Below are 21,711 nucleotides of genomic sequence, written 5' to 3' on the forward strand. Positions count from 1 at the left end.
AATCAGGAATCCGAGAAACTTCCCAGACTCAACACCAAAAACACACATTTTGGGATTTAACATGACCTTATACCGCCTGAGTGTGGTGAAGGTTTCTCGGAGATCAGCAAGGTGATCCATTTGTAGCTTGGATTTGACTATCATGTCATTAATGTACGCCTCTAGATTCCTCCTAATCTGTTTAATGAAGACTGTATTAATCATCCGTTGGAAAGTAGCCGGTGCATTCTTCAAGCCAAACGACATCATTGTATAACAGAATAACCTCTGATCAGTGACGAAGGTCGTCTTCACTTGATCTCCTTTCCACAGGGGTATCTGGTGGAAGCCGGAGTAGGCATCCATGAAACTCATCAAGGCATGCCCGACTGTAGAGTCGACCAAACTGTCGATCTTTGGAAGCGGGTAACTATCCTTTGGACATGCCTTGTTCAAGTCAGTGTAGTCTACACACATGCGCCAAGTACCATTCGGCTTCTTTACAAGCACCACGTTCGCAACCCAATCAGGGAAGTTACATGGCCGAATGAACCCGGCGTCTAACAGCTTTTTGATCTCGGCAGCTGCCGCCTGACTTCTTTTCTCGCCGTGATTTCTTTTCTTTTTCCGAATGGGCTTCTTTTTTGGATCCACGGCAAGTTTATGGACAGCAAGATCCGGGCTGATTCCTGGCATCTCTTCCACTTCAAAGGCAAAGATGTCTTTGAATTCTTTCAGCAGGAGGTGCAAGTTTACACCCAACCTTTTAAAGGCAGCCGTCCACACCTTAATAGTTCGCTCTGGACGGCTGTCGTCTAGAGGAATATCAATGTGCTCACTAGCCGGCTGGGGACGGAGATCATCTGACCGTTCCTCGGTCAGTGATTGCTATTTCTTCTCCTTCTTCACCTCCACCAGCTGATCAATTTTTCTTTTCTTTGCGGTTGCTGGAGAGCGTGAATCAGGGTCCTTGACATCGTCAAGGTCTAATGGCTCCTTCGGCTGACCAGCTGCAGCAGCCGTTGGTTTGACGTCTTAGAGATAACACTCCCTTGTCGTCTTCTGATCCCCGTTAAGGGAGCCAACAGATCCATCATCCTTTTCATACTTGAGTAGCATGAGAGCTGGGATGATGACGGTTTACACTCATTCAGAGTGGGTCGGCCAAGAATGATGTTGTAGGCGGTCAACTCTTTAACCACCAAGAACCAGACGATCATATGTCGCCCTTTTCCCTTCTGCCCCAGTCGGATAGGTAGATCAATTTGTCCGACTAAGTGCACAACCCCTCCACCAAAGCCAACTAGTGGATGGGAGACGTCGCGCAGGTTGTCCAGCTTATAGTTCAGCTTGGACAGACACTTGTAGCTGATGAGATCAGAGGAGCTACCCGTGTCTATAAGGATCCGACCAACCAGTTGGTTGGCGACCTTACACTCAATGACGACTGAGTCGTCATGCGGCCGGCGGACTTTGCCCCGGTCCTTCTCAGTGATGAGGAAGTCTGGGAATGTACCACTGGTAGACGCCTGTCCATCATCAACCGAGTGGATCATCTTCTTCAGATGATCCTTGGTGCCCCGAATGGTCGGGCCACCGCTTGCGAACCCACCTACTATTGTGTAGACCGGATCCTTATCGGTGTCCGAGCTACTAGTAGGCTGGACAGTCTTAGACAACTGCCCTGGATTCGTCTTGGAAGCCGCTTTGGACTTCAAGACATAGGAGTTCAGCAAGCCCTTGTCAACCAGACAGTCTAACGTCCGCTTGAGGCTATAGCAGTCGTTGGTGTCATGGCCCACTTCCTCATGGAAGTGACAATATTTATTCTTGTTCCGCGACTGAACAGAACTCTTCATCGGATTCGGCTTCTCAATGGTTAGCCGATCCTTTATCTCTACGAAGATGGAGAGGCAGTCTTTATTGAATTCGTACTGAGAGACGTACGGCTTGAATTCTTTCTTTTTCTTTTTGGACGGCTGATCAGGCTCATCAACCGCCCAAACTTCTTTTCTCTTCTTTCTCTCTTCAGCTTTCTGAGCCGACTGAGCAGACCGACTTTCTTTATGCTTGTCAGACTTCTTAGAGTCCGACTAATGGCTGGACGAGCAAAGGTCGGTAGCTTGAATAAAGCTCTCCGCTTCTATCAACACCTCTTGAAGGGTGAAAATCCTCTTTCGGACAAGGTCGAACTTAAAGGTCAACCCATCCTTCAGACCCTTGAAGAAGTTTATATAGGCTACCTCGTCAGACAGCCCCTAAATCTGGATTTTCACCAGATTGAACCGTCTAAAATAGGAGCGAAGACCTTCTCTCTCTCCCTGCCGTATGGTGCTCAAGTCAAGACTTGTTTTCTTGGCAGGGATGTTCATTGAGAAGTTGGAGGCAAACAGGAAAGCAAGCTTCCTAAAGCTGTCAATAAATCCGGCTGGCAGGTTGCCGAACCATTGTTGGGCTATGCCCTTCAAGGTAGCCAGGAAGCATCGGCACCACATAGCATCCTCCAACCCCTGCATATGCATAAGGTTGGAGTAGGCCATGAGGTGGTCCTCCGGGTTGGAGGTACCATCATAGGCACCAACCAACACATTCTTAACCTTGGTCGGTTGTGCCGCCTCGGTTATCTCCTTGGTGAGCGCAGAAGTTTGTTCACCAAGTTTGAGCAGATGGAGCTGCCAGTCCAAAGGTTGGACATTGTATGCATGAAATGAGGGGAATACGGGCCGTATACCACCTGAGGCACATACGGGGCATTCCCAATCATCTGATGGGCCAAAATGGACAGACTTGCCGCCTGTATGGGTCTCATACAAGGACTGAGTATTCCTTGCGGATGTATTTTAGAAGCTGTCTGGAAAGCTCGAGGTAGAGGCTGACTCAGACAGCTGTTGATTCCGATTTTGCTCGATAACATGTCGAGCATCGGTGAAAGTCTTTTTGCTGCCATCCGATTGAACAACACGGATGACCTTCCTTGTGCCTGTCAGGGGCAGAAGGATTTTTGTCCAGTCAATGGTAGGCGTAGTCTTCTCCTTGGGATGTGAAGTAGGCTGCCTGTCCCTGACTGACTTCTTCCTCGCAGTTCGAGGAGATTTGTTGGCCGTCTGACTCTAGAGTCAGCCGTCTTCTTTTCGATCAGATCCTTGATCTCACCCTTGAAACTTGTCATGAATTTCATGAGCTCGTCTCTGGTGATTGGAGCCTGACCTCTTGCCGTTTGGGTTTCCCCATCCGGCTGCGCAGGGGGCCTGCTTATACCCGCTTGCGTGTCACCTCGTTCCAGGTTATCTCTGGGACGGATGCGCCTAGTAATGAGTGACCCATCTTTGGCCACATATGTTTCGACTTGAGGATCATCATCCTCATGGTCTATAAAGACCTCCGGCTGATGATCCTTCGGGTCAGGAGGTGGTACAGACTGTTGAACCATTTTTGAGGTACTCTCCCCACAACGGCGCCAAATGTTTTGGGTGTTTTTGTCCCTAGGGAGAGTTACGGCTCGAATACTGGTCCGACTACCCCTGTACCTGCAAAACAACGGAGACTCCTGTTGGTTGAAGCTCCGCCTCCGACGATCAAGTTAGAACTAGTAGGAGAATGGGAAAAAGATGCGAAAAGTAAAGTGGGATCCTCTCGGATTTTGAGATCAGGTGTTTTCTCTAATGTGAGAGAATGTAGGGTAGGTGAAATAAATGATTGAATGTGTCCCAAAAATGGGGGATATCTCCCTATTTATATGGTCATTGGGTGCCCTCTCTTAGGTCATTCTGACCTAGATTTGGTGAGCTGCGCCGTTTTGCAGCGTTCTAGGGGATTGGGCCTTGAAGGCCGCATTCTAGCCAGTATCTGACGCTGACACGTGTCTGCTGATAATTGGCCCAAGTGGACCTATCCAGGTTTGACAAATGGCCCTCTCTGATTGGTCCACATGTCTAGGGTATTTTACCCAAAACACCATGGTTTGGTGAATTCACAAACTCGAATGTACCATTCGTTGCAATGAGCGTTCGATTAGGTAAATGGAGCATGACTTCCCAGAGGGTTATGGCCATATGTAGAACACATATGGGTTTAGAAAAGTGAGAAAAACTCAATCAGGAAGTAAAATCGAGCAAACATTACTAGAATCGGTCAAAGCAAGAACGCAGATTTTTGGCTCGGTATTGGAAGAACTTGGCGCGAGACAACAGGGACCATCGCGAGATGATAGCCTTGTCGCGCCGCGATATTGTTATCGCGTCACGACAGAGCCATCGCACTGCGATGGGCACTGTTTTCTCAGTGCCAGTTCCTACATGCCTCAGCAGTTCTCTTGGTTCTTAGAATTTTCCAGTTTTCGCAGCGTTTTTTCGATTCTAGTCGTGAAAGATATTTCCCAAATTTCCTACGTGTAAAAAAAGCCTATGTTTTTGACACATTACGGATGGTCTATCCAATGCGGACCTTTTTATGCTTATGCCAATAATGTCAATCAAAATTACGCACATGAATACTTAGAACTTTACGAGTCTCATCCACTCATTCTAAATTATTGCCAAATTAAATTTTAGGAATTAAAATAGAAATCCTCCCCAGTGGAGTCGCCAAAAACTATAGGGAATATTTCAAGCACCCCACACTTGAGCCCCACTGTGATCACACACTTAAGCATGGTGGCGTCCAAAGGGAAGGAAGCTAGAGCAAAAGAGTCGCCAACAAGTTTTAGGAACTTGTAAACCGTTCACAAGGTGAAGGTTAAACCCCTTCACGATCCATGAGATCGCTAACTCCATAGTGGTCTGGAACCATGACTGGATATTTGGGGATGAATGTACAAATCCAACCTAAAAGAGATTGAACCTTCCCTAAAAATAAGCATCTACTTTATTCTTCTCATATTCATGTGCGCTTTCTGACTAACATACAATCAATATATTAATCCTAAACCTGTTTAATCTATGTTGGTTGAATATTAATGCACAAACAAATCTATTATTGGCGAACACTTAAATTAAAATCACATTAGTCTAAACAAAATTATTAATTATCTTATTAAGCGTGATTTCAAGTACAAATTCCGTTTAAACCTGCAAGAGAGGGCATGATCAAGCAATAACAATAATATAAAGCAACATAATAACAACAAATCATCATCATAATAATCTAAATCTCATCAAAGCATAATATTAGCAAGATCCTAGGCATGATACTAACAAGATTAATAACAAATCCTAGCATGTCACTAAACATTAAAGATCAAAGTTTAGCCCTAACATGATAGAAGAAATAGGAAGCAACCTAAACATGATACTAGAAAGCAATAAATAACATCCTAACATGATACTAGAATTAATACAATTTAAGCATGCTTTCTAAGGGAATAAAGCAATAAAACAACTTACTTTTGGTGCGTATCCTTTACACTTCACGTGATCTACCAATTTAACTTGTGATGACTCCAACCAATCAATCAAGAACAAACATAGCAACAATCAAAACATACTTTCAATTAATTCTTGAATTAATTAGTGAGCACATACTATTTATTTTAATTAAGGTTCCTTGCCTAGTTTTTTGCACAAAATTGCATGATTACTACCTTGGTGCATAACATGCACTACTATACTTCCTTGACTCAAACTCAACTTACATGAGCGAGTAAATAAATAAACTAACTTCTTGACTCAACACCAATAATAAATGGGTGAGAAATAAATTCATGAATTATGCTCATTAATTCTAATTTTAGCACTTTTAAACATACATAAACGTTTCTTATTAAATTCATGCTTTCTTGATACTTGAAAATAAAACATACTTCCATGATTCATACATATTCAACTTGTATCATGCCTCAAATAACATATTCACATGCTTGCATGATAATAACCAACATCGATTCCAAGCAATCAACCAAACATGCTACTAATTCATCACTTAAATAATACTTTACAATCCTACCATGATACTACGCATACACAAATATTCTTGTGCAAATATGTACCTTGAATAGTGCCTAAACTCGGCCACACTCGCCTAGCTCAAAGCTTCCTACAAATAAGAATACATAACTATAATTAACCCAGCCTTTATTCTCACAAATTTCCAGCAACTATAATACACTTTAAACCTTACTAATCAACCCAATTTAATGACATAAAAGCCATAAAACCTTTTATATTTAAGTAGATACTTTAAATCCTTTCAAAAAGACTTAGTTTTTATGACTTAAATAAAATTCCAGCATACTTATTTAATATAAAACATCACTAATAGACTATGAAATCATATTTAAATCATTAAAATATTTTTCCCTTTTATTAGTAATCAAACCCTAACACAATAATTTAAAAGTAGTGTGTACAATTAAATTTCAGCATTAAATTAAGGGCTTTAAACTCATTAATACATGTTTAAACCATTAATTAAACAATAACAACAACCTTGAATCAAACCCTAACCATATACATTAAATTCTCAAATTCTAGGGTTTATAAATTAGGGTTTTTTATTGAATTAAAATCTAAAAATTATAGGAATAATTTAACAACATCAAATATCCAAAATCAAAAGCAAAACATAATCAAAATCATGCTTTAAATTAATAAAAACAACAAGAATTTAATTAGGAAGAGAGAAGAGTTTTTTTTTTCTTTTGTACCAAACCGAAAAGAGGGAAGGAGGAGAGAGAAAATGGTGGCTGGTTGGTGGTCGCCGTCTGCTGTTGCTGATCGTCGGTGGTCCGCTGGTGGCGCCGGTAGGAGAGAAAAAGAGGAGAGAGAGAGGCGTGGAAAGGGAAAGAAAAAGAGAGGACAAAGGAGAGAGGAAATAGGAGGAAAACTTTTGGGGTTTTTTTTTTTTTTTTTATGAAATCTGAAAATATGATTTTTGAGTGTAAAATCTTATAATTATAAAGTATTTATACTCCCCTTTTAAAACAAAAACTCATATTTACGAGACTGACATTACTAAATCTTGCTCCTCTTAATTTCTTCCTTCGGGGCCAACTTATTGGGCTCTTAAGTGTCCTCAATTTCCCAACAAGCTAATCCAACCATTTAAATAAGGATGACCCAATTCAAAACACTTTTATTGCCTCAATTAATGACTTAAATTATTTTATACACACTTACATAATATTTAAATAATTAATTTCTTTTAAAATGAAATGAATCATTTTAATTTATAAAATAAATAAAATAATTAATTAATGTATATAAAAATACAAAGTATTACAATTTGGTTCAGTTTTAAATTGCATTAGTTTCACCCCTATATGAAAGAAGGAGAAAATTTTAGAAGGGTTTAAATAATAAGAATTGAGGTTTTGAGGTTTCCTACTTCAAATATGTAATACCCCGTATTTTAGTATTTAATTATTTATAAAGTATATTTTGGGTTATAAAGTATATATATAACAAGTTTTAATCATTGGGTCAATAAATATTCAATTTGAACGTAGCCATTTTCACAATAAGCCCGATCTTCATATTTACTTATGTGCCAATTATTTTCTCCCTCATGTCATATCTTATGAGGCCCAAATATTTCAAATTTACCTTACTCTATAAATAGCTCTTGAATCCCCAAAATTTGCCACACAAAATTAAAGAGGTAAATTTCTTTATTTTCCTTTTTTATTTTTTTATTTTTCCTTTTCTTCTTTTCCTTTTTCTTCTTTCTTTTCCTTCCCGTGAAACAGCACGTAGAACTTCGTGCTTTTTTTTTTCTTCCTATTTTTATTACTACTAGTACTTTTCAATCAGTTTTGCACTGATTTTATTATCTTGTTTGGATAACTTATACACTAGTTTGTGTAAGTTTGTGTTTAACGGTATATATTGTACAGTAGTTTGTGTAAACTTGGTAGTAAGTATGTTACCTTACGCACTAGTTTGTGTAAGTTAGTGAGTTATTTACTCTCCACACTAGTTTGTGTGGGAATGAGTAGAAGAAGTAGAAATAAAGTGTCACAAAAGTACAACAATTTAAAATATCAAGGAAATTTTCAGAATTTACAAGTATTTATTCGTTTTCAAACGAGCATTTTCTGGTTATCGTAACTAAGTTTCGGGAAGAAACTTCTTTTTAGGGGGTAGGCTGTAATACCCCGTATTTTTATTTATTTTATAAAGTATTGAATTATTTATAAAGTATATTTTGGGTTAAATTATTTTAATTATGGGATATATATAAATAAAACAAGTTTTAATCATTGGGTCAGTAAATATTCAATTCGAACATAGCCATTTTCACAATAAGCCCGATCATCATATCATACAACTAATATATAAAACTAAACTTTTAGCCAGGTCACGTGGACAACGACACTTGGCATTTTAACTTTTCGCCAAGTGTCGCGCCATGTAGACAATAATAAGCAATAATACAACCTATCATAAAAAAGTTATGTTGGTTATAGAGATAGAATAAGCAATAATACAACCTATCATAAATAAAACAACATTGTTTTTCACGAATTTATATCTTCTATCAAAAAGATATTTTCAATTTTAAAAAAAAAATTATTAATAAAGTTTTATTTGTAAAAAACATATTATCAACATCATGACTTGATTATATTTAGAAAGTCTTAATCATACTTTACTTTCTATAATTACATTTATCCCTTGTAGGCAAATATGTAGAGCATGGATCCTTTAATCACTCTTAGCTAGTTATCAGCGTGTAGTATTAAAAACATAAAAAATTAAAAAAGGAAAAAGAAATTCTATCATGTACTCCATAAAACTGTAAGGAACCAAAATTATTATTGTCCACCCTGAATTCTAAAATAGTATGTGTTCAATGCTTAGAGTAATAAAAGTCTAAGATTAAACAAATTGTTTTTTTTTTAAAAAAAAAATATCATCTTTTATACACAATAAAATTTTATAATTTCATTGTGATCCTACATAATTTTATTTATTAAAATCAAAGTAACATAAGAATAAGTCTTATATATATATATGATAAAAAAAGGTTATTTTACAGTTTTATTTTCAATAAAATCTGGATAGATATTTAAAATAAAACTTCTGGTTTAGAATTCTACTTTCAATAAAATACCAATATTTTATATTATAAGTGGTGGATCCAAAAGGGTATTTAGAGATACAATTGTACCCACCATTCTCCTTTCCCAAAAAAAAAGAAAAGAAAAAAAAAACATGTTATTACATACTATAACTAACATAATCAGTCTCTTAAGGGCCTTTCCATATATACTGAACTGAGCTAAACTGAACTGAATAAAGATGAAATGAATATTTTATGAGAGAAGGAAATTAGGAGCTTAACTAAACTGATTGGAGCTGAATTGAACTGAACTGAAATTAAGCTGAAGTGAACAAGCCCTAAGTCTTAACATACCACCAACCTTTCTCAAGATATTCAAAGAAAATGAAAAAAATTCACAGTTTAAGACAACTAACCGCTCTTTCTAGTTGTACATTATTACTCCTATAACCCTACATTACACTTCTGCCAAACTCATCATTCTATGTAAACACTCATATCCGAAACACTTATCCCATCTTAGCTAAAAGTAAAGACATTAAAATCTCAACTTATCCTACAAATTTCATCTAACAATATGAAAATAGCTACAATTCAAAACTGATTTCTTCTAATTGCTCTGACCATGCTACTTGCGTCACTTTCAAGAACTACCATAAGCCCAAACTCTTTCATAAAACCACCCTTATCTTTATTTAATAAGTTTGATTATCAAGTGACTATTAATCCATGAGTAAATAATTCAAATAACATATATATTTTAGATGGAAAGTTTTATCTTAAATTTCAATAAACAACCCGGGCATTGCACGGGGCACAAAACTAGTTTACTTATTAGGGCCATTTATTTCTCCCTCAAGTCATATCTTATGAGGCCCAAATATTTCAAATTTACCCTACTCTATAAATACCTCTTGAATCCCAAAAATTTGTCGCACTAAATCAAAGAGGTGTTATAAAATAAAGAGAATATGAGAGAGATTGGGGAGAGACTAGATTAGAATATTATTCCATTAAGTAGGGGAGATATATATATAGTTAGGGTTTCCTTAGGAAACACTAAACCCTAGACCTAGAATATTCTAGATAGTACAAGAATATAATAGGCATCCACAAATATTTCATAACACTTCCTCTTGGATGTCCATTATCGAAAACTGTGACTCGTTAAAACCTTAACAGAAAAAAATTATGCCTTCTTCTAGAGGTCGATCGATATATTTAGTAGAAATTGATGATCAATAATATATCACATTATCCAAACATAATTTCATGGCAACACTTGATATCATCATATTTCATTTTCCAATATCATATGAATTAGGAAACTAATTACATATTTTGCTCATGGCTCTTCTGGACCATAAGAATATTATTTCTCACACAATGATATCTCAACGTTATTCTTTGATTAGACATTTCATGTTTATAACTTCAAGTTGAGATATCAATTATGTAGTCATATTGACTTTTCAGGAGTTTGAAAATAAATTGCAATATTCAAGATATAAAATTTGTAGGGGTGGGTATTTAAATAAGTCGTATACCTAAACTTCAGGAACTCTCCTCACATGATTCATAACATGTTATTAAATTGACGTCACAATAATTTCATTACAACTATAAGCCCATTGGAATATAAATATTCCTTTCTAAGTTTCTATCAAGGTTATAAATACGTCTTACTATACTTTGGATGAACATTTACACGTTCCACAATTATTATATACAAACTAGTACATGCAATATGAGATATAAAAGTCATGATAAGATATGGAACAAAATATATTTATATATAATGAGTAATGCATCTAACAACTTCATATACATGAAATTAGTAATACATTGACCTATGACTCACACATGCACGGAAACATAAGACTCAAAATTAGGCAAGACACTGTACAGTGTGGATTTAAAATTCCATGTTTCATTAGACTTCTGGTCCATGGTAAACTTTTAATTATGATCATTATTTCGACATATATAAATGGAAATATATATATTTCTAGTCGTTTATTCGCTAGTCCATTCTATCATGCATATGCATATTATTCATCGGTTCCGTTATGTACCAGTATCATAAAATTCCTTTAATTTACATTCCGCATGCTATTTTACTACGATATCTGAATACATTTCTCTTTGGTACCATTTTACTTTTCTTACATCATAGGCCTTCTATTGTAATAATTCAGATATCTATCCCACTTTTGGAGTATTTCATACAATATGGTAATTCTATACTACTATTAAACATGTTAACTGCACTATCTTGCCATATATCATATCTATTAGACATATCTTTATTTTGGAACCGATCATACAAGTTACACTTCAGGTGTAGTGATTCAAGTATAATTGGCAAGATTTTATCTCAATGTATACACAGAATTAATATGACCAAAATTTATCTTCAACGCTATGCAACATGAGTCATAACTGAATACAAATCAAATCATAAATGTGCAACATATCTTGATAATATCTAGACAAAAGTTGGCATCTAACTTTTCAATTACCATTGTTGGGATAATAAATTTTTTTTTTCGATTTTTCCAACTTTTGCTAATTCTTCTCCCCCTAAGTGGGTAAAATATCTCATTTATAGGGGCGTCTAATTATATACCAACATAGTATACAAATTTGCATTAAAATTCATTTCATTAGGACGATCACAATCAAAATTTATCTCTCAGAAGATTTGTATTAAACAAGTGTTATCTCTTCTAGAGAACAATTTCTATGTAGAATCATTTCTTCATTAACTTTACATTGCACGTATATTTATTATTACACTTTCCATAATATGTTCTTGTGTTTTTTTTTTTTTTTGAAATCAATGTCAATGGGGAGACATGTGTTGTGCAGTTGTATGTTTTTCCTTCTTTTTTCAATTTCTTATGTGTTGACATATAATAGCCCCAATTAAAAGAATTGTTATACAAGCATAAATCACTTGCTTGTAATTTTACTCGGCAGTGATCTTCAAGATCTTTAAGGACTTAAATAGTATATTTAGTAAGCTTTCGGTCAGCTAAAAGTTGACAATAATATATAAGTTATTCTAGTGAACTTCTAGTCACCCATTACTCATTCGTATATATTAAAAAAATCAAAACGATTAACTCTTGAAATTTTCATCAATACAAATTATTATTATGAATCACAATCCAAATATAGCTCAATCTCAATGTTATGTCTTACCATTCAATTCATTTTATATATCTAAACATTGAGAGAGTGTCAGTACATTATCAAATGAAACTTCAGGTTTCTATAACGGGTAATTATTAAACCCGAATGACCTAATTTAATTATCACATCCAATCACTTCTCTAAATTTGAACTCTGGTCGGTTTTCCAATACTAGTGATCACTTTATTATACTTACTTTATGCATGGCCATGAATTTGATGTGATATTTGATTACCAACATGTGTTTCTTTATACAATTGGCAAGACAATTAAATAATATTTTATCTAATAGTTTACCCATACTTTGCTGGAGTTTTGACTATAATCTTAATACGTGTTAAACTTGTTGGACATTTTCTACTCTTCTAGAGCGCTTTACATAATCTCTTCAGGAGATCTATCACAATTTTTCACTTTCTCGTATAAATGTGTCATTGTTGTCTGTTGCTCCCTTCCTCTTTTGAGGATTTTTATCATTATAACATATTATGTTACCATGCTTCAGGCGTGCTATATATTCATTAGCAATTGATGTTGTCATTTTGGGACATCAATTTTGATCGGAGCACATAAAATCAGTGAAATCTATCCACATCCATCTTCAAGATGGTTCATTCTAAATAATTGGAAATTATGTGGCCACATCTAAAAAATGAAATATCTTTAAGCTAATGTATGTGTTAAGCTGACCATTAATACATCTTATTATTCATGTGTGCAAGGATTTCACAATTTAATCGAATAAATAATATCTCCCCCTAATCATTGCATATGGGGATATAAAATTAGTCCAACAACCTTTCAAATCTCTTGCACCTTGTAAGTCATAAATTCTTTTGATAAATTCATTAAGTAAAGTGTTCCTCTTGCATTCATTTTAAATTGGAATATCCTATAAGTATGGGCATAATAAATATATTTATCAATGAGTTGCTCACAATGCCATGTTTAATTTCTTGAACTCATGAATAATATGTCTTGCTCAAAAGATAATATGCACTCATGTTTGCAATTCTTATGAACTTTTCTATGAATTATATATAATCAAAAGAACATCATGTAAACATGCTTATAACTCTTTCAAGTATGCAATTTTTCATTCACTTCTGGGAATGAGTATATCTAGTTATTTATCAATACTTGGTATCTTGAATATCCACCCAAAAGACAATGTATAAACTATACAAATACTTTGTATTTTCACATGAAATTGTGTATATAGGAACACATTATTTATATAAATGGTGGATTATCTAGGCAAAAGCTTGAGAAACTATTAGAAAAGTCTAGGTCATGTACATGTCTTCGTATTATTCTGACAGGTTTAAGCTCCTTTATATGTTTAAGAGGAACTTCATTTCCATATGTATTAGTACTCTTTATATAAATCTAAGGAACTTCAAGTCCATATGTAAGAGTACTTCATGTACATTTTACTTTTCATCCCAATAATCAGCTTCATGTAGGTGTATATAATTGAATGTAATTACTCACACATCAATCAATAACATAATATATAGTACGCTTCAAAATATTAATATAACTAAGTTATTAAGTTAAAGACCAAGTGTAATGTATATGCATGAGATGTTAAATAATTAAAAATGATAGTATTATTTTAGAGTAATACAATATCACTTGTAAGTTCCTAGCGGCCACTACTGGACTTATGACACATTTATTAGGAAATTAAATTGGCAATACGTCATAAAATTGTCATCATGATCACTATCAATTATAATCCATCAATCGATTCATTTCATGTCAAATTAAGAGACTAAGAGAGCTATGAGTATATACTAAAGTTAATTACTTAAGGTAAAATCAGAAACATATTCCAATCAATTACTCAGTATTATGTAACTTTTACATAAGCTTTAATATTAGATGCAAACGTATGAATGTCAACAAATATTGCACTAAATAGATATATCCATTTTGTTTGGCCGATTCTCGCACATTAGATGCTACATACGGAATACTTGATGTAATTCTAATATTAAATAAATCACATATAGAAGCATAATATAATTATAGATAAGAAACAAAGTAGAGGTATCGAGATAAAATAATATTTACTTTGTATTATACTAAGACAAAACTTATAAATCAAAGACAAATAAAAATAAACTTATTTATCAGTTATGACCATTAAATTAGAAATGGATAATAATAATAATAATCAAATTATGTAACATGGTAATATTTAATCAACAAATATTATTTGGTATACGAATGTATATACTTTAAGCCGCAATTCATAATTTTATATTATTCGATGCTTTAAGTTGCACAGTGATGCATATCCCCTTAACAAACTTTACCTAGTTCACTATAAAAAATCACATATAAGTTTCAAACAATTAGGAGCGGTTTATAATTGATAATTATATTACTGACTCTTTTAAACAATACTAGAAACAAATTCATATATTTCACTTATAGTTTAGTAAAGATTCAATACATATTGTTACATAGAAAAATATTAATTATGAATCGACTGAATTAACAAACTATCATCACATGTACATAACTGAAAAGATTAAGTCAAGTTCTAGAAATTCCAAAAAATTAGTGAGAAAAACATGAACTATGAATAACATTGTATAATACATAGTTTTTATTGAATTAATATAACATGTAATTATTGCTTTATCTTAAAACGATAGAAAATAAATAAATATTTTCTTAGAAAATATGTGATTATCTTTTATAACCATCTTTATGTTATGTTATGTTTTGTTCATTTTATCTTTATAACAAACTCCTTATCTTATCTTGGGATCAGGAGATAAATTTATCCTTTTAGATAAAACTGCATAATTAAACAAAACAAAACATGGATTAACTCCCTTCAAAGGAAAGATAAGAAAATAGAATATACAAAAAAATATTTGTCACAATTTATTAACCATGCAAAATCGAACAAAACTTTGTTCGATCAAAGCACATGAACAAATATACTCAACGTCCAAGAAAAACAAGTATAATGAAAGTTAGGTCATGCAAGGAATTAGATAATTCACCAACCATTAAACAGGTTGTGCTCCATGATCTAGAAGATTGAGAAACATATTTGCAACTTTGATTTTAATATATGCAAAATCAAAATCTAGTACTTAATCATTATTCAATATATGCAAAATCACAATGGGTGTGATTAACATGGGAGAAATAAATTAATACTTCCCTAATAGTGGTGTAAGTCCACAAAATTTAAGATTAACAATCCAAATCATTAGATCATAAATTCATGGTCATTATATTGACACATATATAATCCATAATATCTTCAATGGCAATTAAAGAAGTAACATTATAGAATAATATTAACTTACCTTTTTAAATCTAAATCGGACAAGTGCTCATAGCTTTCATGCTTCATGGATCCAAAGTTTGTAATCAATCATGTGGTACCACCGTAAAACTCAATTGGTTAGAGCGTGGTGCTGATAACGTGATATAAAATAAAGAGAATATAAGAGAGATTGGGGAGAGAATAGATCGGTATATTATTCCATTAATTAGGGGATATATATATACATATACAATAGTTAGGGTTTCCTTAGGAAACACTAAACCCTAGACCTAGAATATTCTAGATTGTACAGGAATATAATGGGCATATCCACAAAATTCGAGAGCATTCGGCGAGCCACATAAGCAAAGGTCATATTTCGACCAATTAAAAATTAGATTTCTATTTTATTTTAGAATTAAAAAAATCACTTGCCACCTAAGTAAAACTGACGAATGAGATTTAAGAATTTTGCCACGTTGGTAAAAAAAATGAATAGTGATTTATTACATTGAAATTATTTAAAGAAACTAAAATTATCTTTAAAAAAAACTAAAATTCATCTTTTAAAAAAAAAACTAAAAATCAACTTTAGATATGATTTAAATAATTTAAAAAAAACTAATGAACAAATTATATTTTGATATTACAATTTAAATTATTAATTAAAAAATATATACTAATAACAAAAAAATTAACTTTATTTAAATTTGAACATATCTACCATTTAAATGTTATTATCTACATAAGAAATATTGAAAAATAATAAATATAAACTACATTCAAGTTTAAAATTGTGATAAAAAAAACGTTCAATTAACATATTTGAAAAGTGATAAAAATACAATATATGATTGTAATAAAATTAAATTTATATAAGAAAGATAATTTAAACTTAAATAAGTAAAATTGGGATAAAAATCATGTTCAATTGTTATAAAAAATATTCAATTTTGGATTAGATAAAATAATAATGTATAAGAAAAGTGATATTCTTTCCAAAAAAAAAAAAAAGATAAAAAAGTATACATTAAAAATCTAATATATATATATATAGGGGAGTTTTTCCCCGAGTTTTTAGAGAGCCACGTAGGATTTAATTTTCTTAGTGCGCCATGTAGGATTATAAATTTAAGTTGTAGCCAATTAAATAAGATATTATTAATTTCTTTTACAATTAAATAATTCAAATGCCATGTAAATAAAATTGACGAATGAGATTTTAAAGTTTAAATTAATTAAATACAAAGTATTATCTTTTGAGATTAGGAATTTTATCTAATATTTTAAAACTAATATAATAACAATTTTAATCACATAAATATGAAAAATATTTTTTCAAAAAAATACTAACAAACCGTGCATCGCACGGGCTTTATCTAGTAAACTAATAAAAAAATACTACGTTCAATTTTGGATTAGATAAAAAAAATCATAAATCATTAAAATAAAAAAAAAATCCTTTCTTTTTATCTTGCAAATTAAAAAAAAATATCCATTAATCGTTTATCATTTATTCTATTAAAAAATTAAATACTATATTAACAAAATTTATCATATTCAATGATAAAAATTTATCACTACTTTAAATTTAAGAAAATTTGCGAGGAAGGTCCTTTTAAGTTAACTTAAGTTGTCACGACTTTATTTGGCCGAAAAATTTAGTCAACGCCGGAGTTTGGTCAACGGACCCTCCACACAAGCCAAATGAGATATAAGGACCTTTTATGCCACCTTTTTTTTTTTATAAAAGGGCCTTCCTCACAAGGTCGACCACTTAAAAGGTCCTTTCTTGCAAAATTTCCTTAAATTTAGCATTGTTTTTTAATCCTACATAACCAATCTATTGTTAATCTCATAGACCCACATAAATAAACATACAATTTTATGAGAATCCCAAGTGTTAACAATATTTACAAGCAAAGAAGCGTATCTCAGAAGTTCAATATCATAAACTTCTTAGTTTAGAACTCAACGACGGACACAATCAGTGATTCATTATATTTTATTTTAGTATTATAAGATTCAATGACGTCAATTGCCACTTAACTAACATCAACCCACAATGTAACAACCCCAAATCTCCCTTTTTATGAAATAATAATTAATTAATTAATTAATTAGAAAAATAAGTATCAAAATACGAAGTATTATAGATAAGGTCACATTATAAATTACTTTCATTAAAATATTATATGGTTTAAGTAAGAAAATTATATTTTCATGAGATAACATCAACGGATAAAGCCACATTTTTTCATAAAAATTATCTTTTTTTTATAAACAATAGTAATTTAATTAATTATTATATTGTTTAACTAAAAAGATAACTTTTCTTGAGATTTATGTATGAAAAAACCACGTGTAAAAAAATGTATGAAAAAACCGTGCATCGCACGGGCTTATTTAGTATTTCATAACAAGAGGTTAATTTTCTTTCTTTTCCCTTTTCTTTTATTTTTTTTTTTTATTTTTTTCCGTTTTTCTTCCCTTCATTCTTCTTTCTTTTCCTTCCCGTGAAATAGCAGCAGCTTGGATCACCGTTGTTGTTGCCCACCGCTGCCACCCACCGCCCACAACAGTCCTTCGGCGTCGCTGCAGTCGCCAGCCAACGGCGTCAGGCCGTCGCCACCTTAACGTGGCTTGGTTTCTTCTTTCCTCTTCCTTTTTCCTATCCTGTTTATTAGTTTGGTTTTGATTTTAATTGTTTAAAATTTGTTTAATTAGTATCAAAATCATATTTTAAAGGTTTTAATTTATATTTTTAGGTTATTATTATTAGTATTATTTTCATATATTGATATGATTAAAGTTAAGTTTAAATTTATTCAAGATTTGATCTTTAGGGTTCTAATATCAATTAATTTGGGGGTTTTATATGTTTCTTGTTTCTAATTATAATTGGGCGTATAAAGTATGTTTTTAATGAAGTTTTAATCGATAAAGTGATTGAAGGGTTTTAAATTAATCTATAATGCTGGAATTTTATTTAGGAAAAATTGACGGGAATAATCCCAACTTTGCTCGATTCGCTCAAAATAATCCCAACTATCGATTATTTTTAAATAATCTCAACTTTATACCACGCTATTTTTAAACGGTCCCGAGTGACTTATAACCGGCTAAAACGGTAAAGTCTTCAATTGTTGATTGTTGGACTTTAATTTCCCTCCTAATTAATGCCACATCATCTCTTTCTCCCTCCAAACTACCCTCATTACTCCTCTTAGATTACCTCACCAAAAATTCTCACGAAATGCAAAAAAAAATTGGCAGCCATAATTTGCTTCAACCATAATTGTACTTCCTCATTACATCACAAGGTATAATTACTTCATTACGATGGTGTGGGAGGCAAAAGCTGCCAACTCTTGAGTGGAAATTACTTCTTTAGGTAAGTAGTACGAACCCTAATTACTCTAAATTGTTGAATTTTGCTTTTTTTTAGAGTAAATTCGTGTTTTTTTTAATGATTATGTTTTGTATATTGTGTATGTATGATGATAATGAATTACTTATGCAAATGGATATGAATTAGTAGTACTCTTTCTATGGCTGTGTATTGAAAAATTGAATGTGGTGTCGAATTGGTTCAATAATTTTGGTTAATGTGGCATTGATTAGAATAATTTGATTGTTAGGTTTTGAGATGGGTGATGTTTTTTACTCTATTACTCTGAAAATTTGGCATGGAGAGGTGTTTAAAAATGTTGAGAATGGTAAGTTGGTTTATGAGGGAGGGAAAGGTCAAACCTTTAAAATGGACCCTGATGAAATTTGTTTGCCTTGGTTCATGGATTTGACTAAGAAATGTAGGAATTATAATGCAATTGAGGGTTTTTATTACCTAATTCCTAGACGGGCCTTGGTAAATGGTTTAAGAAAGGTGGACAATGATGATATTGTAAGGGAAATGATTGAAGCAGTAAAAAAAGTATTGGTGTTTAGAGTTATATGTGTTCCATGGTTTAAATATTCCTGTAGTAGTACCCACTGAAGTCCATGTCTAAAAAAAATGGTTTCAACCACTGTCAACTTCACTTAATACTTATCCCCCATCAAGTAGGCTTAAACTTCCAATACACAGAGGCCCACCAGTTAGATCTAGTCCAAGAAAAGTGTGCCCCACCAAACTAATTAATAAGATCAACACCTAACATATTGCTAAGAAAAATTCTTCCCAAAAAGCCCCTTCCATCTTAATAAAGCAAAAAAAAAAAATGCTCACACATCAGTTGCTGCCATTAACCCTTCCTTATCAAACCATTCTTCACAGCTTATTCATTCAAGCCCTAAAACCTCATCCAAAGAAACACAGGCCACATCTTCTTCTCTTCCTTAGCCTTCAAACACAAATAATGACACACTGCAAAGTTTTGATTGGATAGATCCAAGACCTAATAGCCCTATCCCTTTGAATGATTTGCTACCTGATCCCAGTGATGAGAGTGATAGCTCTGACCCAAATTAAATCCCAAAATCTAAAAAAACTAGTGGAAGTGAATCCCTTTTTTGGATATGTGTTGACAGATGAGGATAGTGATGATGGTGGTGAGTATGAAGATGAAGGTGATGCATTTTATGAAGAGATCAATGAATCTGAACTTGAGGATTTAGATGAGCAAGAAGAGCAATTTGAAAAGGAAAATGAGGAGATCTTAGCTGATGATTTACAATACCAGTTAGATGGTGGAGATGTGGAGTATACACTAGCTAGGCAAAGGGTGAAGGATACCACTTCCAAGCTACTTGACATTGCTAAACAAATACAAAAACAGGCAGCTAAGGGTCAACAGCTAGTAGAAAAGGGTGAAACAGGAGAAGTTGGGCAGCAATCATGATATGAAGATGGTCCTATGAGGATAGTGAAGATGAAACACATACACCTCCTAGTAGTGGAGATGAGACAATAGTTGTTACAAGAAAGAGGAGGTTTGGTCTATTAGTGTCAAAGAATACAGAATTTGCTAGCTTTACTTGGAAAGTTGGGAAAAATTTACAACAAGGGGTGATTTTAAGAATGTAGTTGCTAAATATGGGGTGTTACAAGGGAGAGATGTGCATTTCACAATGAGCAACAAGAAAAGGAAACAAAGGCTAGGTGTTAAATGCATTGAGAAATTTTCATTCTATGTGTATGCTTCATGGGATAGTAGGAGGGCATCTGTATTAGTTAAGAGTATGAAAGGAGAGCATACTTGCCAGAGAAACATGAAGAGGAATAGAGAACTCAAGTCCACTTGGGTTGCACAACAATTTCTTGAAGTGTTTAAGAGTAGACCTCATTGGCCGGCAAAAGAAATTCAGGAGTGTGTACAAAAGGCTTTTAAGATGCTTGTAAGTAAAGACTTCTCTTATAAAGTAAAATATGCTGCTCATAAGATGTTCCACGGGTCTATGCATGACCACTACAACAAGTTGGGTGGTTATATGGCAGCTCTGAAAGCAAGCAGTCCTGGTACATGCTTAGAATTAGTGACTAACACTGAAAAGGGCCAATTCCCACCAATTTTCCAAAGGTTATTTGTATCCTTTGATGGACTGAAAGAAGGGTGGAAGCATGGATGCAGGAGGGTTCTGGTAGTGGATGCGTGTTTCATTAAAACCTTCTTAGGTGGCCAACTATTGTCTACAGTTGGCAGAGACGGTAATGACCAAATGTTCCATGTATGCTGGGCCGTAGTTGAAGGAGAAAACAACTGCTCGTGGGAGTGGTTTTTTAGGAATCTTCAAGTGTGCCTTGATCTTGGTGAAGGGGATGGCATGTCAATAATTTCTTACGAGTACCAGGTATTATGTAACATAAAGTTTAAGTTATTGAACTTATATGATATGATGTGTTCAATGCAGGGTATTTTACATGGTGTGTCAACTGTTTTGCCTAGAGCAGAGCACAGACATTATGCGCGGCACATTTTTGCACACTGGCACAAAAAACACAGAGGTGATGAGCTAAAGCTTTAATTTTGGAAAGTAGCAAAGGCCTATAATATGGCAGGCTACAATGAGGCCCATAATGAGCTGAAGGTGATTAATGTTGAAGCTGCTAGTGACTTTGAAAGCCATAACCAAAAGGTACTTTGTAGGGCATTTTTAAACCCCTCCATCAAGACAGATGCTATAACTTCCAACATTGCAGAAACGTTCAATGGCTATATTATACAAGCTAGAACCAAGCACCTATTGTACATGTCGGAAGATATAAGATCAACCCTAATGCAACGACTAGTTGTCAAAAG

The 21,711-nt window shown here is 33.4% G+C and overlaps 1 protein-coding gene across 1 annotated transcript; it reads left to right on the plus strand.

Moving 5' to 3' along the window:
* The first annotated feature begins 20,542 nt into the window (after positions 1-20,542).
* On the plus strand, positions 20,543-21,436 carry LOC145575415 (uncharacterized). Its single transcript, XM_081633289.1, has 2 exons — positions 20,543-21,262; positions 21,323-21,436. Exons 1-2 carry the CDS (start codon positions 20,543-20,545, stop codon positions 21,434-21,436), a joined length of 834 nt encoding a protein of 277 aa, XP_081489415.1.
* The last annotated feature ends 275 nt before the right edge of the window (positions 21,437-21,711 follow it).

Source organism: Chenopodium album, chromosome 13 (assembly GCF_948465745.1).
Source record: "Chenopodium album chromosome 13, dcCheAlbu1.1, whole genome shotgun sequence".
Classification (NCBI taxonomy): domain Eukaryota; kingdom Viridiplantae; phylum Streptophyta; class Magnoliopsida; order Caryophyllales; family Amaranthaceae; genus Chenopodium; species Chenopodium album.

What these genes read in the sequence shown, in the direction of transcription:
- LOC145575415 (XM_081633289.1), top strand. Translation starts at nt 20,543, where the DNA reads ATGAGCAACAAGAAAAGGAAACAAAGGCTAGGTGTTAAATGCATTGAG. An exon ending in TAATTTCTTACGAGTACCAG is followed by an intron (nt 21,263 to 21,322) that starts GTATTATGTAAC and finishes TGTTCAATGCAG; the next exon opens with GGTATTTTACATGGTGTGTC.